This window comes from Acinonyx jubatus, chromosome A3 (assembly GCF_027475565.1).
Source record: "Acinonyx jubatus isolate Ajub_Pintada_27869175 chromosome A3, VMU_Ajub_asm_v1.0, whole genome shotgun sequence".
Taxonomy (NCBI): Eukaryota; Metazoa; Chordata; class Mammalia; order Carnivora; family Felidae; genus Acinonyx; species Acinonyx jubatus.
Window position 1 is genome coordinate 14,506,608 of NC_069388.1, and position 21,295 is coordinate 14,527,902.

The window sequence follows — 21,295 nt, forward strand, 5'->3', positions numbered from 1 at the left end:
CAAGAAGAAAGGACACCAGCCTCGGAGCCAGGAAGTCTGGGATCTAGTCCTGGCATACTGACTGGTGTGAGAACTCGGGCATGGCTTCTCCTGGCCTTAATTCCCTCATCTGTGCAATGGGAACTGGATTTTGGCTCCTGCCTATGTGATGAGATTGCTGGACTAAGAAATTCCCCACATCATCATTGACTCTCTCCACCCATCACTCTCAGGCAGAGTCCTCCCTCTCTGAGCTCCCCTTCACCTGTGACTGAGGGGAAGTAGATGCCAACCAGCAGGGTGAAGTAGGAGGTCATGTCGCTGAAGACATAAGGATGGTCCATGTCGACAGGGGTGCCATCTGCCAGGCCCACCGAGGGCATCCCACGTCTCTCCACAATCACCCCCTTGGTCAGGTAGGAGCTCCAGAGGTTCTCTGTGGGGAGGAGATATGATACTTAGGAGGAAAACCAGAAGTCAGGGTACCAGAGCTCCAGGGCCAGGAGGTGGGGTGGGCAGAAAAAGAAGGGTCAAGGTCAACCACTTCTCACTCCGTCAAGGCCTTAGCTCTATTTTATTTCCACTGACATTCCCTAAGCTCCTGCTTTGGGCCAGGCCATGTGCAGAGGCTTTGCACATGAATCACATCTAGTCCTTGCCCTCAAATAGTCCAGTCTAGTGGGGTAAAAAGACACAGAAAGACCTATCTCAGACTGATTCAATATGTCCCAAACTGGTCTCACTGGCCAGCCACCTCACAACCAGCTCCTTTTTTGTATCCCTTATCTCAGTAAATGGCACCATCATTAATTCAGACAGCTTTACATTGCCCTCAACTGTTCCCTTTCCCCATATCTGTTTCAAAACCATCTCCAATTTCTGTCTATTATCCCTTCTATATATTTCTCAAATATGCCCCTCCTCTCCTTTTCAGGATTTCCTCACTTCAGCCTTATTGACATTTGGGGCCAGATAATCCTTTGTTGTGGAGGGCTGTCCTACAGCACTATAGAATGTTTAGCAAAATACTGATTTCTATGCATTAGATGTCAGTAACAACCATCTAGTTGCGATGGCCAAAAATGTCTCCAGACATTGCTATATGCCTCCTGGGGGGCAAAACAGCCCTGGGGGAGAACCACTGCTCCACTCCCATGGACATCACTCGATTACTCTTGATCAGAAAACTATCATCTGTCACCTGAACTCAGCATCAGCCTCCTCCTGGACACCCTGTTCTCTCTCCCTTTACCTCATCCATATTAACAGCCAAAAAGAACCTTTAGAAATAACACTGACCATGTCCATCCCTTATTTGAAACCCTTTCATGGCCCCCATTGCCCTCAGGACATGGTTCAAACATTTCAATATGGCTTCCAAGGCCTGCTGCCATCTGGCTTATGCCACCCTCTCCAACATCATTTCTTGCCCTTCCTTCCTTTGTACTTTATGCCCCAGTCATACCAAATTATCTGTGGTTGGAAAGACACAATATGCTCTTCTCTGTCTGCATGCTTTCAGGCAAGCTGTTCTTCTGCCTTAATTCCTTTACCCCCCTAGTATAACTCAAAATCTCTTATTTTTCCTTCAAAACCCTCCTCAGATGAGTCTAGGAAGCCTTGTCTTGCCCCTTTATACACATGACCACTCCCTCCCCTGAGAGGTCTCTGTTCATTGAAGGCACATCAGCTCATATTGTAATTTATTTGCTTATACATCTGTGTCCACCATTGGACTCCTTGAAGCCAAGGACTGTGACATTTATATCATGTTCCTGGTGCTTAGCACAGTGCTAGACACCACAGAGATGATTAGTGGTGAATACTTGTTTAAACTGATGACTTTCTTTCCTACTAGGTAGTAAGATATTGAAGGCTCCCTTTCATCTCTATTCCTCCAAGACGCCAAGGAAAGATGGCCCAGAGTAGGTGCTCAATTAAAACTGATTGAGTTTAAGTGAATCCCAAGTAGAGTTCCTTAATCCTGACTGTTTAACCCACAATCCCTGTAGTGTTCCCTGGACACCAGCCTTCTTCCCTCCCCCCAGACCTTTGATGAGGCCACTGGCAGCGCCAGGGATGCCCTGGATCTCCGTGACATTGTTTCGGGTGAAGTACTCATCACAGGTGGCGTTGAGGAAACGGGAGGAACAGAAAAGGCCCCAGAGCCGTGTGGTCACCGTCTCATTTCCTTCCCAAGCCAGCTTGGCACAGACATCAAAGCCATGGCGAGATAGTGTGCGGTTCCCCAGGAGGCAGATCCTAGGGAGAGCAACAAGGGAGGAAGATGGGGGAGGGACATAACCTTGCCTTGGCTTCACAATAGAACCACCAGGGGAGCTCTAAAAAACACAGATCTCAGGGCCCCATATCCAGAGATCCTGATTTAATTGGGATGGAGCCCAGAATCGGTGTGTTTTTTTTTTTTCAAAGCTCCCCCAAGTGATTTTAATATGCAGCCACAGCAAAGAACCACGACTTTAGTACAATGCTATGTTTCAGAACCATGGACAGCAGTCTCTGTGTGCAGTCCTGGGCGGTGGGATTTAAGGGAATCTGTCCTCAAGAAAGAGGCAGGACCCACAAAGATTTGAGACTCTAGACCCTCTCTTCTGTGACCTTTCCCCCAACAGAGAAGGTATCCAACACTAATAAGGTGCCCTATTCCAGGAAGTTGTCTCCTGCCAGGAAATGCTTCTCTAACACAGAATCATCCCTTCAGAAATAATCCCACTTGGTTCTTCCCAATTCTGCTCCACCAGCAAGCAATTGACCCTCACAAGGGAAACTCTGCCCACCTCCAGAAACATTATCCCACCCTGTAGAGATTTCCCCCAAACAAGGAGAGATTTTACTTCCCAAGGGAGGTTGCTCTAAATCCACAAGGACTCAGATTCTGAGAGATGAGGAGAGGGAGGCTGGCAGAGACTGGCGTCACAGACCCTGAAACCTAACCAGGGAGGAGGAGGACGATGCCTTAGACTCAGAGCAACAGCACTTACGGGAAGTTGGGTGGGTCGAAGGCAGATTTGATGACCCCAGCATAGATGGCCAGGATGGAGAGGATGACACAACCCAGGAAGACAAGGGCAAACTTGTTGACATACTTGACGCCCACAAATACCACAGTGGCCATGCAAGTGAGCACACAGGTGCCATACACACGCATATTGTTCAACATGGCTGCTGCCTCCCCACTGGCATCTTCTGCCTTAAAAATGGCCATAGCTGGGAAGAGGTAAGCCTGTGGAAAGGGGGCAAGGAGGTCAGGTGAGTGACACAGCAAGAACCAACTAAGAATCACCCCCAAGGATATAACCTGACGTGCAGGAAGAGCTTTGGAAAATACTTGCTCATCACGGTGTATTTACAGTAGTATGAGACTGGAAATGACATCCAATGATAGGAGTAAATGTGATCATTTTTATTCCTACGGCATATTTGTATTTTCTAAAATTTTTAGACTGAATGTTAATATGTTTATATTCTTAAAAAAGTTATTTTCGGGGCGCCTGGGTGGCGCAGTCGGTTAAGCGTCCGACTTCAGCCAGGTCACGATCTCGCGGTCCGTGAGTTCGAGCCCCGCGTCAGGCTCTGGGCTGATGGCTCGGAGCCTGGAGCCTGTTTCCGATTCTGTGTCTCCCTCTCTCTCTGCCCCTCCCCCGTTCATGCTCTGTCTCTCTCTGTCCCAAAAATAAATAAAAACATTGAAAAAAAAATTTTTTTAATTTTAAAAAAAAGTTATTTTCGCTTATAAATGATATTACAAAGGGAGTTTCTAGTTACTTAGGGAAATCTATGGAGTCTATTTTACAAGGACAGAATACAATTTCACATGGTAAAAAAAAAAAAAAGAAGGAAATACACCAAAATGTTAATGGTGATTTTCTTCAGGCAGTTGTTATTTCCTTTTTTATATTCTTTGATATTTTTCCAATTTTGTGCATTGAGCAGAATTGCTTTGAGCCGAGACCCACATCACTAGCCTCTCCTTCAAACACTGCCCAGCACCCTGATTTCTTCTCATCAGTCACTACTCCTAACATGTCTCTTACTCGGCTCCCTCACATCCTTCTTCTCTTTTGCAACCCATTGGTCATCAGTCCTGCACAATTAACATTCACAGAGAAATCAGCACAGTCCCAGGCACATGCTAGGCAATCACCAGATATAGCTATTGTGTGACATTACTTTAATTATTTCTACCACTATTAACTCTTATCGACCCACATCTGCCACTTGGTAGCTGAGTGACCTTGAGCAAGTCATGTCACCTCTCTGAGCTTCTCATTTGTAAAATGGGCATAATAATACTTAATCCTTGTGAGGATTCAAGATAATGACTGTAAAGCAATTGGAACTCTGCTGAGAGCACAGTGGGTGCCTGATGAACGACAGCTGTTCACGTTACGTAATTACTGTATCTTGTCTCCCCAACTAGACTGTGAATTTTTTAAAGACAGAACCACATCTGATTTCCTTTTGGCCTCACTGAGTGGCTTGGACCTCTCCCTAGGAGGTGTCCAGGGAGCATTGGTTAACTGATTGACAGCCTGGGGCCCCACACCTCCTCCTCAGCCCCTCTCACCAGCAGGATTTCGATGGTGCCCAGGATGTACATGGCCCCAGCAAATGTAGTGCCCAGGTAGAAGCAGAGGCCAACGGCGCCCCCAAACTCTGGGCCCAGAGACCTGGAAATCATGTAGTAGGAGCCGCCAGCTGCAGAAAGAACCTAGTGTCAGTGAGAAGTTCAAGGGGCACTGGGCTGCCACTGGGGGTGAGGGAGCTCCAGGACAGAGGTGGGAAAGGGGTTGTTCTGTGCCTCACGTCTTACAGGCTACAGCCCTACGACGGGTGGGAGACTCAGCCAGCCACTCTGAGTGGATTTTGCAGCACTAATTACCATGTTGCTAATTACCCCTCTAAGGGGGTCATGGCTCAGAAAAATAGGATGACGGAGAGGAGGGTCTCAGGCAAAGGGAGATCTTGCATTGCCCTGTTCAACTCCATCAACTGCCTCCCTCCCTCCCTCCCCCTTAATACCACTGTCCCCACCTACCCCACAAACATCATAGCCCAGCCCCCAGGTCTTCAATATTGCCTCTCTTGGTCCTGATGACCCCAAAGCCTATGGCCCTGTCCTTCCTTCCAACTATCTGGGCCCCCTCCTGACCAACCAGACCCCTTTCCCCTCCAAGAAGCCCCATCACATACCAGGTACAACACCATTGGTTGCGATTGCACTCATGGAGATGGCCGTGAGCATTGTCTGCAAGGAGAGAGATCATCAGAGTGGCAGCTAGGGCAGGGGCCGCAGTGCCCTGGGTCAGTGCCAAACCTTATACCCCATAAACACCTGCCAAACCCACAAGTCCTTGCTGAGCTTCTCTCTGGTCCTGTTCCAACTTCTACCCCTGCCAAGTCCTTCTGGTCAAGAAAATCTCTTATTCACCATGCACATGGAGGAAGCACAAGCTATAGCATCAGAGAGCTCTGGAAATCCCAGCTTGGCCTCTGACCAGCTGTCTGATCTGGGACAAGTCACTTCACTTGTCTAAGCCTCAGTTTCTTCATCTATGAAATAGGTGTACTGTATTCCTGCCTCAATGCTTAAGCTGAATCTGGTCATGAGGAGATATCTGACCAACCCAGATCAAGGGACATCATACAAACTAACTGCTCCATACTCTTCAAAAGTGTCAATGTCATGCAAGACAAAGAAAGAGCAGCTGTTACAGATTAATGGAGGCTAAAATCATGATATCATAAATGAGTATAAACGTGATCTTGAATTTTCTTCAGTTAGTGAGGACATGATTGGCAAAATCTGAATAAGGCCTGCAGATAAAACATTATTAATGTGTTACTATTAAGACATTATTAACGTATCAGTGTTAGTTTCCTGCCTCTGATCATTGTACTGTGGTTACATAAGGGAATGTCCTCATTTTTAGTAAACACACACTGAAGGATTTAGGATAAAGAGGCATCATGTCTGCAACTTGCTCTCAAATTCAGGGGAAAAAAGGTACTTACAGAGAGGATGGAATAAATACAATAACGTTAACATTTGGGAGTCCGGTGGAAGGGATATTTGTTCTATTCCTGCAAATTTTCTGTATGTCTGAAATTTTGTGAAAACAAAAACTTAAAAAGAAATAAAATAGGCGTTCTACCATCAGTAGCGGCCACCTCACATGCAGAGGTGGCTCAAGGGTCATGTGTGAAGAAATGTAAACATGATGAGAAGTAGGTGTTCCGTGAATATTTGATTTTCTAGGGAGGATGGAAAGGATTCTATTACAAAGCTGTTTGTGACACATAATCCCATTTTTTGTGAGTCTGGGCCTACAAAAATGTTAACCACTGGGGTTTTCTAGGTGAATTTTATTTCCTTCTGTACACCTATCTTTTTCGTCAATGAATCTGCATTACTTGTGTAATTATACACGCACTCATTCACACACACACACACACACACACACACACACATACACACACACACACGATCCAGGCGAAACCTGGTTAGTGGCTATCAGGGACCAGCTTGTGAGATGCAGGAAGGACCAATCAGACCTGATTTACTCTCAAAGATCATACGCAGTGATTCCTACAAAACACTCAGGTCTCGTGCTGCCCCTTCCCCTCCCCCACCCCAGGTCCCTGGTCTGCCACAACGGTCAGGAGAGGGGGAGGTGTCACTCACACAGGAGCAGCAGATGAAGACCATGCAGAAGGCCTCCATGATGCCTGCGATGCCCACTACCCAAGTGAGCCTCAGGAAGAGGATGACACCAAAGATGTTCTGCAGGCATGGTAGGTACACACCCATGAAGGTGCCCATGCGTGGGGCCTGCCGGGGAAGCCAGTGTCAGTTTCTGCAGCCCGTAGTCACTATGAACACCCAGACCCCTCCTCCCCCCTATTTTCAATCCCCCATTCCCCTCCCTTCTCCGTCCCCATCCCTTCATCCCTCTTTCCTCTGGTCTTTACCCTCCCTCCCCTCTCCTCCCTCCACCTCTATCCCTTCCTCACCCTCAGCCCCAACTCCTATCCCTCTGCCTCCATCATCCACCCCTTCAACTGACTCTCTTTTGTCCCCCCACCCTTTGTCCCCTCCACCCCTTCTTCCTCCCCCATCCCTTTTCCCCCCAAGGCCCTCACCTGCACTGGCTTCTTTTTTCCACCCTCATTGTTTTCTGCCTCTTCATGCTCCCTACTTCCCTGGGGCAGGTTGGTGTAGTTGGCCAGGCCACTGAGCAGGGAGGACACCATGGGGCTGGTGTCCATCTCCTCCTGTGGAGGTGGGGGTGGTAGAGTTAGGACACAAGGGCCCAGGAAAGGAGAGGCGATCTACATAGTAGGAGGCAGAGAGAGATGGGGGTGAGGAAAACAAACCATTGGGGGTGGGATGAGATGGGGAAGGAGGAGGAAAAAGCACAGAGAACAGGGAAAGTGGATGTGGGATAAGGAGAGGGAGTAGCAGGGGTAAAGGGAAGGAGAAGGAAATGGAGAGAAGGACACTGTCCCTGAGGGAGGGAGAGAGGGAGAGAAGGAGGGAGTGGCGGATGAATGGGGTGTCACACAAACTAGCAACCCACCTCAAACAGGGCCATATTCTTGCCATCATACTCCCTTCCCTTCTCTGTGTCAGTGCTGTTGATGAAGGGGCTGCTCTCCTTGGGGTTGCCATCACCTGAGAAGGCAGAGGAGTCAGGGGTCTTGTACCAATGGGTTGCCATCCTTCTGCCTGGGCATCCAGCTATGTGGCCACTTTGACTCTCTGAACCTCAGTTTGCACATTGGAAAAACGGAGCTAACAGTAATGCCCGCCCCCCCCCCCCGTAGAATTTTAGTTGACAGGATGTGTAAAGAGCCTAGTGCATTCCCTGGCACGTAGTAGGTTTTTAATGAAGATGTGAGTGCTTCCTTGCCCTTGGGGGGTCCTTCTTCATTCACTAGGTCACTCTAGACTCTCCAAGTGCCCCTCCTCAACCATAACCGGGACCACGCTGGTGTTCTGGGGTGAAAGCATGCTCTTTCCCAGAGACAAAGGCAGAGAATACTAAAGCCTGAGGACCAAAGGATACTTTACCTCTTGGAGAAGTGACCCATGTGGCATCCCCTATGCCCCTCATGCATCTTCAGTCAACACATATTTACTGGATCTCTACCATGTGCCAAAATCAGCATGGGAGGGAGAGGGAGTAAAACACACACGAAGACACCATCTCTGCCCTCAGGGAAACCACAGGCAGAAGAGATAACACAGTATTCATGAATTTCCAACCCAGAGTGGTAAATTCTGTGATAGGAGATGAATAAGGGACTGTGGGAATACAGGAGAGGCATTCAGCCCAGCCTGGGAGGTCACGGAAGGCTTCCCAGAGGAAGTGACAAGTAGGCTGAGAACTGAAGGATGAGTAAGAGCTACGCTGGGAGGGAGACGGGAGGGTGTTCCAAGCAGAGAGAACTGCAGAACAGCATGTTCGATGGCCCAGAGGGAAGAGTGAAGAGAGTGGGTCAGAGATGCTGAAAGAAGCCTGATCTGGCTGGAGTCTGAAGAAGGGACATGGAGGGAGGGGCTGAAAGGTGGAGAGTGACCTATGAAAAGATGAGCCTCAGAAGGTGTAGACTCAGTCTTTAAATGATTAGCAGGCCATGTTAAAGATTTTGGACTTCATCCAGAGGACAATGGGAAGTCATTGAAGAGTTTCAGCCAAAGAGGTGCCATGAACAGCCTTGTGTTTTAGAGCAATCACTCTGGCCTTTAGATGGAGAATTTCATCTAAAGAAAGTTTGAGACTTTCAGTAATCCAGGCAAGGGCTGAGGATGACCCAGGCCAGAGCAATGCAGGACAATGGACAGACCCAAGAATTATTGGCACATATTTTTATGCCAGATGTTTGGGGACATGAGAAGGAGAAACCTAGGATAATGTCTGGGGTTTCTAGCATAGGTCAATGAGTGGGTGATGGTGCTATTTAATAGATGTGGGAAGGGCAGAGACTGGGGGTGGGTAAGAAGCTGAATTTGACTGAGGGAAAGGCAGTATAGGACACTCAAGTGAATACGTCCAGAAGGCTCTTGGATATACAGAGCCTGGGCCCTAGAAGAAAGGCTGGGCAGAAGAAGGAGAAGAGGGTAACCCATGACAATGTGTGGAGGAAATGTGCGAAACCATGAATCTGGATGAGATCACCCAAGGAGTGAGTCTTTTGGGCCCCTAGCAGAGGTCCTTTCAAAGAGACATAGGAGACCCCCATAGGCACTTTCCCTTGGCTTCAGCCGTCGCCCTTTCTCAGCTCAAGGGCTGAATCCCAGTAGCAGACATCTGGAGAAAGTCCCCAATAAACAAATCCCAAATGAACCTGAGGCCCTACATATTCTGAATTTCCTGTCCCCTGGTCTCCTGTCATGTCTTTCTCCACCTCCATCTTCCCAATCCTCCCCCGTTTTTCTCCTCCCTACCTCCTGGAAATCTTCCTTAGTCACCCAGCCAGGGTCCACCCCTAGAGCATGACCTGTTACAAATCCAGTCTCATCCTGACTCAAAGTGTGGAAGGGGGAAGCGATGCCTCACCAGCTCAAGGGACACCCACCAACCTTCTCTTGCCACCACCTCCACCTCATCGATCAAGCCAGGAGCTCCTGGTCCCTAAACAGGGAGCCACCATCAGCTCGTTCTTCTCCTCACATATCTGAGTGCCTGGAAATAGCAGATCTGTCCTCCCTTTGAGAACCTGGCACATAATAGATGCTAAGGGGGGGGGGGGGTTGGAAAAAGTCTTTCTCAGGAGGAAAAAGTATTTGGAGATAAATTCCCCCCGGCTTCCTTCCTGACCCCCAGGATCTCAGAAGAGCTGCCCAGGGCCAGAGAACAGGAGAAATAAAAGAGAAGTGGGTTCCTCCTCCTTTTAAAAATGCCGACAAGATGCTTCATCAACACACTGGGTTGTGGGAACAAGAAGGGTTCAGGGGGATAACCAATTCCTTGGAAAAGGGCTGGGGGGGGGGGGTGTCAAGATTTAGGCTCCAGTCCCAGCTTCACTGGCCGTGCCGACATGTTCGGCAAGTCACTTAAACTCTCTAAGCCTCAGTTTCCTCCTTTGCAAAGGGAAAATAATTGTGCTTAACTCACAGGGCTGCTTTGAGGCTGAAGGGAATAACGCCTATTGGGTGTGCCTAGCACATAAGCGTAACTATTGCTGCTATTACAAGTACAATTATTATTCATGTTCGTGGTGCCCCACCCAGCCCGTCCTCCGCATCCCACACCTCTCCCCAAGCCGGAAGATTTAGGGGCCCTGCCTCCTGTGGGACTGGGTACCTCTCCCCGCAGCGTCAGCTCCGCGCCGGGACTACAGGCCACGAGAGCCCCTCCTCTCTACTTTTCCCGCCCCCTCCCAAGCCCCTCCTCCTTCCTGGGGTCCCAGGGAACGCGCCGGGCCGCGAGGGGGTCGTCCTGGCCCGAGACCCGGCTCTAGGGAGTCCCGCGCCGGTCTCCATGGCGACCGCGCGGGCAGAGAGCGCAGCGCCGAGCCGAGGCGGCCACGCGCCCGCAGCCGCTTATGTAACGCGACGCGCTGCGCGGAGCCAGACTCGGAGCCGTTTCCCAGCTAGGAGATGAGGGCCGGGGAGAGGGCGGCTCGATAGGCTGGTCCTGGGTCCCGCCCTTCCACCTGCCATCTGGACGGGATGCCAGGCCGCCGGCCTCCTCTGCCGGGGGGCTGATTTCGTCCCCTCCCTGGAACGGCGGGCGCACTGGTGGAGGGGAGAGGGGTGAGCTTCAGGAGTTCTCAGAGGAGCAGGGGGAACTGCGAAGGGGGAACTCGCCCCGAATCCCCAGAGCCAGGACGCAGGCTGCCGGGTAGCGGCGAGTGGCGCGCGCGCGAGAGGCAGGGCCAGACTGAGGCTGAGCCCTCTCCGCCTGGCCCCCGCCCCCGCCCCCTGGGAGCTCTCAGCCCGAATCGGCTTTCAATTAAGCTGAGGCGGCCAGAGCTCCCGGGGAGGAAACAGGCGAGCGGCGAGGGCTAAGGAGCCTCCCTCGGGGGCCTGAGGCCAGGCCTGGGGGAATCCCCAAGCCAGATTGGGGTAGGGGAGGGCGTCAGACCCCAAAGGGATAGGAGGCGTGGGGGCCAGACACAGTATCCTTGGGTTCTTCCTTAGTCCGGATGAACCCTCCTGCTCAGGCTATTCCCACTTCCCTGAGGTCAGCACCTCACATTCCCAGGTCCTCCCCTACATCCCCAAGAACCTAAAATCAGAGATGGCAGAGGCTCTCAATCTGATAGTCCCTCTTCCCTCAAGTCCAGCAGGTCCTTAGAGCCCCCTACCATCACCTTCAGGCATCGCCGGGAGGCCTTATCTTTCTGGGACCCCAAACTCCTGACCAGGTCCTGGACCCTACACATAGAGAGAAAGTCTCCAGATGGACCTGCTACACTCAGAGTCTAGTAACTAATGGGGAGGGGGTAGAACGGAAGGGAGCTTTTAGCTGGACTCCTGTTCCACACACATAGATAGATGCCTCTTTTCTAGGCCTCCGGAGACCCCATGGAAACCCCAAGGCCCAGTAAGGCAGGAATCTCAGGATAGAGAAATCAGGGCTGGGGGATAGGACCATACCCCGTATCTGGGGGGAGCAGAGATTCTCTCTCAGGCTGAGTCCCTGTCTTCAGAATGGAGGTATCTGAAGGGGATCCCAGATGGAAATGACACCTCCCCCCCCCACATACACACACACACACACACACACACACACACACACACACACACTCATTCCCGGGGCACCGCGTCGGGATGCCTGGATCTGTCGCAGACTCGACTTTGCCAAACCCTCTTCCCCCGGAGCCTAAGCCTGCTGGGGAGGGGGTCGCTGCGGGATGAGGTAACCCCAGGGTCACCCTGGAGATGGATGAACTAGCTGGCTAGCTGGTGGTTCTGACCTCTGTATACCACTCAACGTCAGGAAGGAAAAGAGGGTCTCAGACAAAGAATTGGGGACCCTGGTGCCCACAGCCTTCCCAAGCGGCCACTTGGCTCTGACTTGGATCCAGGATCCGGAAGACTTCAAGTCTAGGCTGCCAGTCCCTGGAAGACCTCGGTCTTTCAGTCCTTGGGGCTCTTTGGTCATCCCCCGGGGAGGTCTGCAAGAATCTCAGCCCAGAGGGTCAAGCAATGCCCAGGGGACCGTTTGAAAGCGCGGAGCGCAGACAGCCGGAGCGGGAGGCGCGCTAGTGCGCAAGGGACGCAGCGCCGCTGGAGGGTGGGGGGTGGGGGCGGCTGACAGCCGTGATGGATGGCTGAGACCGCTGGGGGGCGGCGGGGGGCCTGGGAACCCGAGGGGGTGGCTGGCCCGAAGACCTCAGAGCGGGGAAACTGTGGAGGAGGGCGGCAGAAAGCAGGAGCGGCGAAAGGACCTGCTTCAAGCCCCCGAGCTCCTAGCGAGTCTCCGCACCCACCGCAGCGCGTCCGCAGTGTCCGCGCCGCGGCGGCGCCGGGGATTCAGCTGCTGGGACCCCATTCCTGAGGCCTCGCTGGGGAAGCTAGCAGAGCAGACTAGAAAACCTCCCCCTTGCCCCGCCCTGGAAACCTCACTGCCATCCCAGTGTACCGAGAGAGGAAGGGGAAAGAGGGAAGAAAGGAGGGTGATCTTGCTTCCCGTCCTGAATAGGAACCCATGGGTATGCGAGAGGGAGAGGGAGATTCCGCAAAGTAGAGCTGAAAATCTCCGGAGGAGGTACGCTTCAGTCTGAGGTCGGACCTCCGGCAGCTTTGGGGGAGGGGGGCCCCCGATTGCACCAAGTGTCCCCTTAAGGAGACACCACAGCCCGGACGGGGGCTGTCATATGGTTCCAACCCCCCATGGGTACCTTCCCCCCACCTTTCAGTTGAAAGTCTCAGAGCGAGGGACTGCAGCAGACTGCACCCCCCCCACCCCCTCCCCGCGTCGCCGGTCAACGCTCTGCGCCAGGACGCCGGGGTCCCTTCTTGAGGAAAGGAACCCTTCCTCCCGCCCGTCGAGGTCCACGTCAGCCCATTCTAGCTCTTCCATCCCCTTCCCACCGCCTCCCCCGCTTAGCTAACCCACGTCTGCCCCCGGACCGTGGGCACTGGCAACCCCCTCGGCCCCCAGCCCTGCCACGGGCGCGGCGCATTCCAGCACCTTGGACAGCGCCTGGCGCATTCCAATGGAGTAGGGCTCCAGGCCGCCGTGGGCGCCCACCGCCCAGGTCAGTCCCAGCCTCTTCTCTGAAGGAGGCGGCCCCCGCTCTGCCTCTAACCCTAGAGCTGCCTCCTCTCCTCGTCGCCCCCTCCCTCGCCGCCCCCGGGCCGCTGCTTACCGGGGTTGGCTCCCCCATCGCCGTCCTCGCAGTCCGTCAGGTTGTTTAGCATGGTGGCGGCGCGGCGCCGGGCCCGGGGATGGCTGCTCCGCCTCGCCCGCGCCCCTCTGCCCGCCTTCGCCGCTCTCTCGCTCGCTCTAGCTCTCTCTCGCTCTCCGCTCCACGGAGGAAGAAGCTGCAGTGCCCGCCCGCCCGGCGCACACACACTCGCACACGGACACACGCTCACACCCGCGCGCGCCCCCTCTCAGCGGCGGCGCTGCTCACCTCATCCCGTATGCAGGAGGCGTGAGCCACTGGCGGGGTTTTGGGGGGGAGCGCGAGAGGGAGGAAGAAGAGGAGACGAGGGGAGGGCAGAGCGCGGCTGGAGGCCCCCTCGCACGAAAACTGGGGGCTTGTACGGGTGGGATGGAGGGGGTGCTGCGGGGGACGGGGGCCTCGCCTCCCACGAGCAGACGCAGCTCCGCCCGCCCCCCACTCCGCGGCGCAGGCGGGGCCGGCACGTGGGCAGGTGCCATCCCGCGCCCTAAAAATAACGGCAGGGAACTAGGTCGCGGCCGCGGGGAGGCGGCCCCGCAGCGGCTGCCTGGCTAGGGGTCTGGGGTGACCCCTAGGGGGAAGGCGAGGAGTACTGATGCGGCGGGGGTGGGGCTCCATGGAATACGGGTCTCTGGGGATCCTGCCTGCAGAGCTGGGGAGGCCAGCCCTGAAGAAGAGTGGAGAACCAGACCCTTTCCCAAATCGCTGGTCAAGAGGTTGGAACTTGGGGTGTGTTGAGGCCAGAGCCCTTAGTTGAAGCCCTGTGCTGCCCCCAGGGGTTCAGGGTCACTGGGCTGAGCTGTCTGGCTCATTCTGTCTTAAAATGGGAGGAGTGGAACCTGAGGAGTTGCAGCCAACCCTCTCATTGTGCTTAGACTGCATCCCAGCATCTCACCCCCAAGACAAATCCCAGGAGTCCAAGGCAGGGACCCTCTGACTACAGAATGACCCTGGGAACGAGATGCGATGAGGAGGAGAGAAGGCAGCGGTAAGGTTCTAGGGATCTCGGACTCCCCACTAGGATGGTACAGCCTCCAGGGAGGGCAAACTGGTAGGAGGCAGGCCAGGGACAGAGTGGGGGAGGGAGGAATGAGGCCGTCAGTCGGTTTGGGACCAGATTTTCTCCTGGGGCAGGAGTGTCTAATCCCCTAATCCAGGATTGCTTTCTGAGGATTCCAGAGCCAGCATGCTCTCTGTGTTCCTCCCCCTCCCCTGACACCAGTCCTCCAGAAGCTTGATTGGGACCTCTCACAACCCCTAGAATCCAGACCTGAGCCAGTGGTGGAGACATCTCAGGAAGAAGCATCCCAGGTTTGGACCGTTTGTGTCTCCAGAAGATCTAAACACCCAAAGGGGAGAGCAGGTTAAGGGGAAATTATTTTCAGACTCACCCTAACCCCCAGCACTAGCCCTCTAAATTCCAGGAGAGTCCCAGGGCTGGAGAAGATCACATCAATCATCTTATCTAATAGACAGCTTTCACCTTATGGACTGAAAAAAAAAAAAAAAAAAAAAGCTAAGGCCCAAAGAGGAGAAATTACTGCCTACTGCCTATGGACACTACGCCAGTGAATGGCAGGATTCGGTCTAAAATCCAGTTTGCTTTATTCCAATTTAGGAGTCTTCTTCAACATAATTTCTTTGAAAATTGGTCCTGCCTCCAATAGAAGGGACAAAGATACATTCAAACCAAACTGCTCAGCCGTCTCCGATCCTTGGCTACTAAAAAGAGAACAGGGATCAGTCTGAAATGAGCTCTCTCCTTTCTCTTGTGGTCAGGCTTCAGAGGTGCAGGACTGAAGTACCCCTTGCAACTGGAGGTAGGCCCAAAAGATCTCCAAGGGTCCTAAAAAGCCATCCACATGACTGGAGACCCCATTCAAGGGCACGGCTTTTCAGAGTCACGGACAGGGCCTGCTGTTCAGAGTCCTTGTACGCATCTGTCAGTGGCTTCAGATCAGGTTGATCACAGTTTTTGGCAGCTGACGGAAAGGGGCTTCTGAGGGATCCACCAATAAGGTGTCACTGCCACTGGGTTTTGTGGATGCTGGAAGGACTTGTTAGGATGGAGAGCTAGCTATTCAGACAAGGTCTAAGAATTGGTTTTCTTGGCTTTCCCAGGGAGAAAACCACAAAAAAAGGGAGATGGTTTTGGCGTGGTGGCAGGGGTTAAAAGGACAGCAGGTGGATAACAGTGTTCAAGAATTCGTAAACACTCCACTATATACACACCCCACCATCACCACCACGAGCAGCAGCATCGTGGTTTTCCACTACTCTGTAGGGACAGGTAACATAGCAAAATGTGTAGCATGTTTGTCCGAGAAGTACTGTGAAATAAATTAAAGGCTGAGATTTTTTTTCTCCAGCAATCTCAGATCTGGGACGTTCCCCTGGATCTGTTTCCATCCGTTTGTGGTCCAGAGCCCTGGCCACTCAGGGACTAAGCCCACCCACAGGAGGAACCTAGATCCCAGGGGAGTAGAGGTGAAGGCAGAAGTGATACCTCTTCCCCTGGATACCCCCTCCGCCCACCCTCACCAGAGCTTCCATCTCACAGGACATCTGGGATTCAAGAGATAGTGATGTTCTCCTGCCGTCTGCCCCCAAATTCTGTGTATCCCTGGGGAAAATTAAGTTGCTCTTTCTGGGCTTTAGTATCTCCATCTGCAAAATGAAAGGGTGAGGCCACATAAATCCAAGGGACTTCTTCCCACTCTGAAAGCTCTTAATGCCCACTCCATTTATCTCAGACTAAAGCCATGGAGCCCTTCCTAAGGAGCCCAGACCAAGTAAGGAGACAGACCCAAGGGGAGACCCTGCCCCTTCAGTTCACACTCCCTGCCTCTGAAGGAGACTGATACCTATTCTGGCCTCAGGCCAACCCTCTGCCACGAGACTTTGAGAAAACACATTGCAGGCATCTTCTGCACTGCCAGCCTGGCCTTGGCCGGTAAGGTCACCAGTAAGGTGACCCTCAGCCCTGAGCCCCAGGAACTTGGCTGTCAGCTTAGCATCTCATCTCCACCCAGAGCCCTAGGAAGATTCCCCTAGGGCTAGGGGGATGCTCTCATTAAACCAACACAGATGCTAGAGCTAGGAAGGGTCCTGTTTCTGAATTTGAAAGCTCTAAAGTTCACGGCCCCCCGCCCCACCTTATGCTCCTCACAGAGAAACAAATGTCACAGAAGCTGCCTGAGTGTCAGGATGTGGGAACTGGACGAGACTTTATAAGTTATTTTTGACCACCCCTCATTTACGGGGAAATTAAAGCCTCGAAGCGGAAAGGTACAAATTTTCTTCATGGGGTGAACGTGTGGAAGACTGGGGACTAGAATCCAGCTCCCTGACCTCCAGGCCAGGGCTCCATCCGGGGAACCAGAGTAGGAGGCCATTTGGAGGAAGCTGGAGCCACCTGACTGGATTTTCTTGCCACACGAGGCAGGCATAGCGTTCCTCTTTATGGCTTAATCCCTGTGCATCCATATCTGCGTATCATTACCCCCATGACCTAAGCCACCCACCCCAGCTTTGGCCTCCTGGAGCCAAGGCTCCGAACTCCCTCGTTCACTCTTCTCTCCCCAAACTACATGCCGGTCCTCCAGACCCAAAACCCTCTCAGTGAATTGATGAGTCCAGCGCATAGCACACCCCACACACACAGGGCTCGCCGCAGAGCACGTCAACCACCATCGTCTCCGTGGCAACCAGGGGCTTAATTAACAGGCTGCAGCCCTGTCACCATGGCAATGGCACCCCAACAGCCCCCTATTCCCCTACAGATTCAACCCGTCTTCCCTCTTTCTCAATCTGGACCCCCTTCTCACTGCACCCACCACCCCCACCCCCACCCCACCTGGAGAGCTGGTGCCCGCAGATCGCTCTGGTTCATTGAGAAGAGGGGAGGGGAGATGAGGGGGATGAGAGAGAGAGAGAGAGAGAGAGAGAGAGAGAGAGAGAGCAGCCCGTCACCATGGCAACTGCAGCCCCGTTCATAACCAGTTTGTTGCCATGGAGATTCCCAGGGCTCACCTTGGGCTGAGGTACTGGGCTGTAAGGTTCTGAGTCCTGGCTTGAGGAAGGGGTGACTGCACAACAACCTGAACAGGCTGGAGATCTCCGGATCATATATTTATACCAATAACTCAGTGTCATTCCTCCCAATTTACAGATAGAGAGACTGAAATATGAGGTTTGGGTATGGGAGAGGCAGAGAACCTCACCCTTCTAGATCATCAAAGAATCCTAGCATTTTTAGGGCTAGAATGACCCTCAGATAGCTTCCTGTTCAAATCTTTTTTACTACAGATGAGGAAGTTGAGGCCCAGACAGGGAAGCAACGTGCCCAAGGCCACAGCACAGAGACTGAGCTAGCGCGTGGATGGGCTGTACCGTGGTCTACCCCCTAGCATAAGGCAGCTCCTTGTCACTCATGGGAACACATCTCAACTCCCGTTAGCCTTAACCCGGGCCCAGGGTTCTTTCCAGTGCCCTGTCTCCCTCCACCAGAAACTGAGGCACAGTGGGAAGTGGTGTAAAGGGGTGGGGAAATAATTCAGAGTTGCAACAACTGGCCCTGGGCCCACTTCTAGCCAGCCAAGTCACCGTCAATCTCCCCATGGTACCAATGAGGCAAATGAGGTATGGGGGCTGCAGCTGAGGGTTAGTGGTGGATTCAAGGATCAGCCTCTGATTTGCTGCTGTCACCCCTCTAATCTATGTTCCCACTATAGCTGATCCTCTGGCAACAGGAGGCACTTCCGGGGACAAACTCCACTCACTTGGTCCAGAGTTAAAGACAACGCTCGTACACAAGTGACCTGCCAAACGTCTCCCAACCCTACTCTACCTTCCACAGGCTGCCATCTGTCTCCGTGGGCCTGGGTGAGGACAAGAGGTGGGGAAAACATCTCCTTGGGGCCAGAGGTGGACATGAGAACAGCTGTGGGAAAGATATCACCAGATTTTGGGTTCCCCTAGGGAGCCCTTTTCTACTTCCCCATGCAGTAACCTAGCAAGGAGGAGGTGCTGGACGCTGTCTCGGGGCCAAAGAGGTTAAAAGTCACCCAAAGCATTCCCAAGATGAAACTTCTAATAAACTCATACACACAGGTACCCACTCCACAGACAAACACGGAAATACATCAACATGCCCATCAACACCCCGGAATACAGTGACACATATAAGCTCTGACTCACTGACCGCCCCACAGGTCATCAGAGCTCGCGTGGGATGCTCCTCCCTCAAGACGCACAAAGACACACACACACACCACCTCTGCCACGAACATACAGCATTCCAGATTCACATCCAGTTTGCACACATACCTGCACACCCAAAACTGAGAGCCATATTTTACTTCAACATTCAGGAGCTTGGAAATGGGAATGGGAAGACCGATCAATCACCTTGGAATGAGAGAGAGGGCCATCTTATTCTCAGGCCAGGGGAAGGGAAATGGGAGGAGAGGAGAGCAAGAGGAGGAGAAACAGAAGCTTCCAGACACTCCCCTCTCGTCTGATAAACATTAAGCACCTACTAAGTGCCAGGCTGTGGGCTTGGAACTCAGAACACAAAGATAAAAGGATATGGTCCCTGCTTTTGAGTTGTAGGAGACATACAAGTAAATAACTTGCATCCACTGGGATACGTGCTCTAATGGTACAGTGGGTGGGCAGGAGAGGAATGACTGCCTTTGCCTGGAAGCAAGGGAAAGTGAAAAGGGTTTTCAGGAGCGGTTAAATGAGCCATAACCCATAGAGTGAGTAGGAGTTTCCCAGCTAATGGAGGTGGGAAGATGAACACGGACAGGTATGCCCGGGAGCAAATGAGGAAAAGAGTTCAAATATGGACTGTGGGTTTGGCCTTTATCCTAAAAGCAATGGGGAGCTTGTGTGGAGGATGATTAGGACAGGATTGGAGGCAGACAGACCAGTGAGGAGGCTGTGGCCGTGGCTGAGGCCTTGGGAGAAATGATGGAGGTTTGTACAGGGTGATGGTGACAGGAAGAGAGATGGGGACAGATTCAGGATCAGTTGGGGGGGGAGGGGTAGGCAAGATGTGAGGACCAATTAGATCTGGTGGGAAAAGAAAAGGAGGCATTGAGAATAGCTCCTGGAGTTCTGACTTTTAAAATTATAAGGATGGAAAGGACACTCATGAAAATAAGAAAGGCTACGGACAGTTGACAGAAAATATGAAGAATGGAGGGACCCCAAGAAATCCAAATGGTCATGTCCAGGAGGCGGTTGGTTCAGGGGCTGGAGCCCTGAGGAAATCCAGGCCTCCGTTTGGTCATCTACACAACGAGGGGGTTCGCTAAAGAAGCTCCTAAAGGGCCCCCTCCAGGGTGGTTGGTGCTGAGTTTTACTGCAGTCCGGGTGAGCTCACCTGCGGCTCAGCAGCGACCCCTGGCGGCCTGGGGAGGCTCTTCCTCCTCCCCGTGCTGGGGCCACTCCAAGCCGATTCGCTGCGTTTCTTCCAGACCTGAGGGGCTCAGAGCCAGGAAGGGGACCCCTGACAAGTGCCCCCTGGGGAGGAGGCTGTGAGAGCATCCAGGGTGCTAATTCTTCATTGAGAGCTAGAAGGATCCTTCCCCTCTCCTCTTCTGTACCCTGGGTGTAACTTCCATTACGAGACAACAGCAATAGGTCCTCGAAGAAGACGCCCCCAATCTAGCCTGAGCTTGTTCCACCCAACCCTCTTCTGGGGCTGGAGCAGAGGGACTTAAATGGGTCCCCAAGGGTCGGGACTGGAGACCCCACAGAATTCTCCCAAGATCTAGCGGCCCAAAAGTAACTTCTCTTTCTTCCATCTCCTTCCCGGGATCCCCAGGCGCTGTCCCCTCCAGGGAAGCCGAGGATTGGAAGATCCTCCAGGCACCAATCACCTGCCTAGCCGGCACCTGCCTCAGCGACCCGGACTCATTTTACCTCCCGCCCTCGACCCCACCCCAATCCTCCTGGCACAACCCGTTCCCTCTGGCCCCGCCCTTTTCTGCCCCCAAACAGAAATATCCTGCTTCCTCCCATTGCCTCTGGACCTACCCCTTAATCATACCGCCCTCCTCTTTCCCTGGTTTCACCTTCTCCTCTCCGGTCCCGCCCCTTACCCGAAATGACCCCGCCCCTTTGGTGCCCTCCAGTTCAGCCCCCTTTGGACTCTAGTCCCTCCAACGCAAGATCCGCCCCTTCGCCTATAGCCCCACCCTCTTCCCTGTGACCCCGCCCACCTCGAATCTGGCCCCTCTCCTCACCATTTCCCATCCAGCCTCCTTCCCTCCCCTCTAGGTCCCCGCTCCTCTCCCATCTCTGGCCCTAGGCTGAGACCACCCCACTGTCAAATCCCTGGCCCTGCCCCTTCTAACAGAAGACCCGCCCACCTAGGCCCCGCCCCTTCTCTCGCCCCGCCCCCACGCCGCCAGGCCCCGCCCCCTGCGGCCTCTACCTTTGGCGTCTTCCCCTGAGAGGTGGCGGAGATCGGCTGCCGAATGCAGTTGGGACTCTAAGTCAGGGGTCCCGGCGGGCGCCGCGGAGGGCAGTGAGGTGACAGTGAACCTGCGGCTCATGGTGCGGAAAGGAGCCGGGCGGCGGCGGTACGGGCCCAGATCGCACAAGTGGCTGCAGCCCGGCTCCAGCAGACAGAAAGAGCGGATTCCCCCCCGTCCACCGCCCCCCACCGGGCGCGGCGCCGCGCAGGGTCCTAGTGCCCGCTGTGCTGAGCCTCTGAATGTAGCCATTTCGCTTCAAGTCCATGGGCTCTCAGTTCCGGGAAGCGCCTGAGGATCCCACCCGCAGCTGACAGCTGTCCCTACACCGGGGGCCCCAGTGTGTGACTCCAGGAGCCCGGGCCCACCTCTGCTGGGGTCTCCTAAACACCTGGGTTTTATTCACTCATTCATTCACTCAACACATCTTGAGAGCTTTCCTG

At 53.4% G+C, this 21,295-nt stretch overlaps 1 protein-coding gene across 3 annotated transcripts in view; it reads right to left on the reverse strand.

Moving 5' to 3' along the window:
- Nucleotides 1-21,010, reverse strand: part of SLC12A5 (solute carrier family 12 member 5) — a 36,948-nt gene extending 15,938 nt beyond the window's left edge. For 2 of the 3 annotated variants that reach the window (XM_053199879.1, XM_027070234.2), the window contains exons 1-9: nucleotides 20,813-21,010; nucleotides 7,581-7,675; nucleotides 7,144-7,275; nucleotides 6,686-6,832; nucleotides 5,194-5,248; nucleotides 4,568-4,698; nucleotides 2,982-3,223; nucleotides 2,030-2,241; nucleotides 245-415 (exon numbers count right to left, since the gene is read on the reverse strand). In XM_053199879.1, the coding sequence (XP_053055854.1) occupies nucleotides 245-415; nucleotides 2,030-2,241; nucleotides 2,982-3,223; nucleotides 4,568-4,698; nucleotides 5,194-5,248; nucleotides 6,686-6,832; nucleotides 7,144-7,275; nucleotides 7,581-7,675; nucleotides 20,813-20,933 (1,306 nt within the window). In that variant the 5' untranslated portion in view covers nucleotides 20,934-21,010. Of the gene's footprint in view, nucleotides 1-244; nucleotides 416-2,029; nucleotides 2,242-2,981; nucleotides 3,224-4,567; nucleotides 4,699-5,193; nucleotides 5,249-6,685; nucleotides 6,833-7,143; nucleotides 7,276-7,580; nucleotides 7,676-13,326; nucleotides 13,634-20,812 lie in introns of those variants that run through there. The other variant, XM_027070236.2, reaches the window with a different exon arrangement.
- Nucleotides 21,011-21,295: the final 285 nt, after the last annotated feature.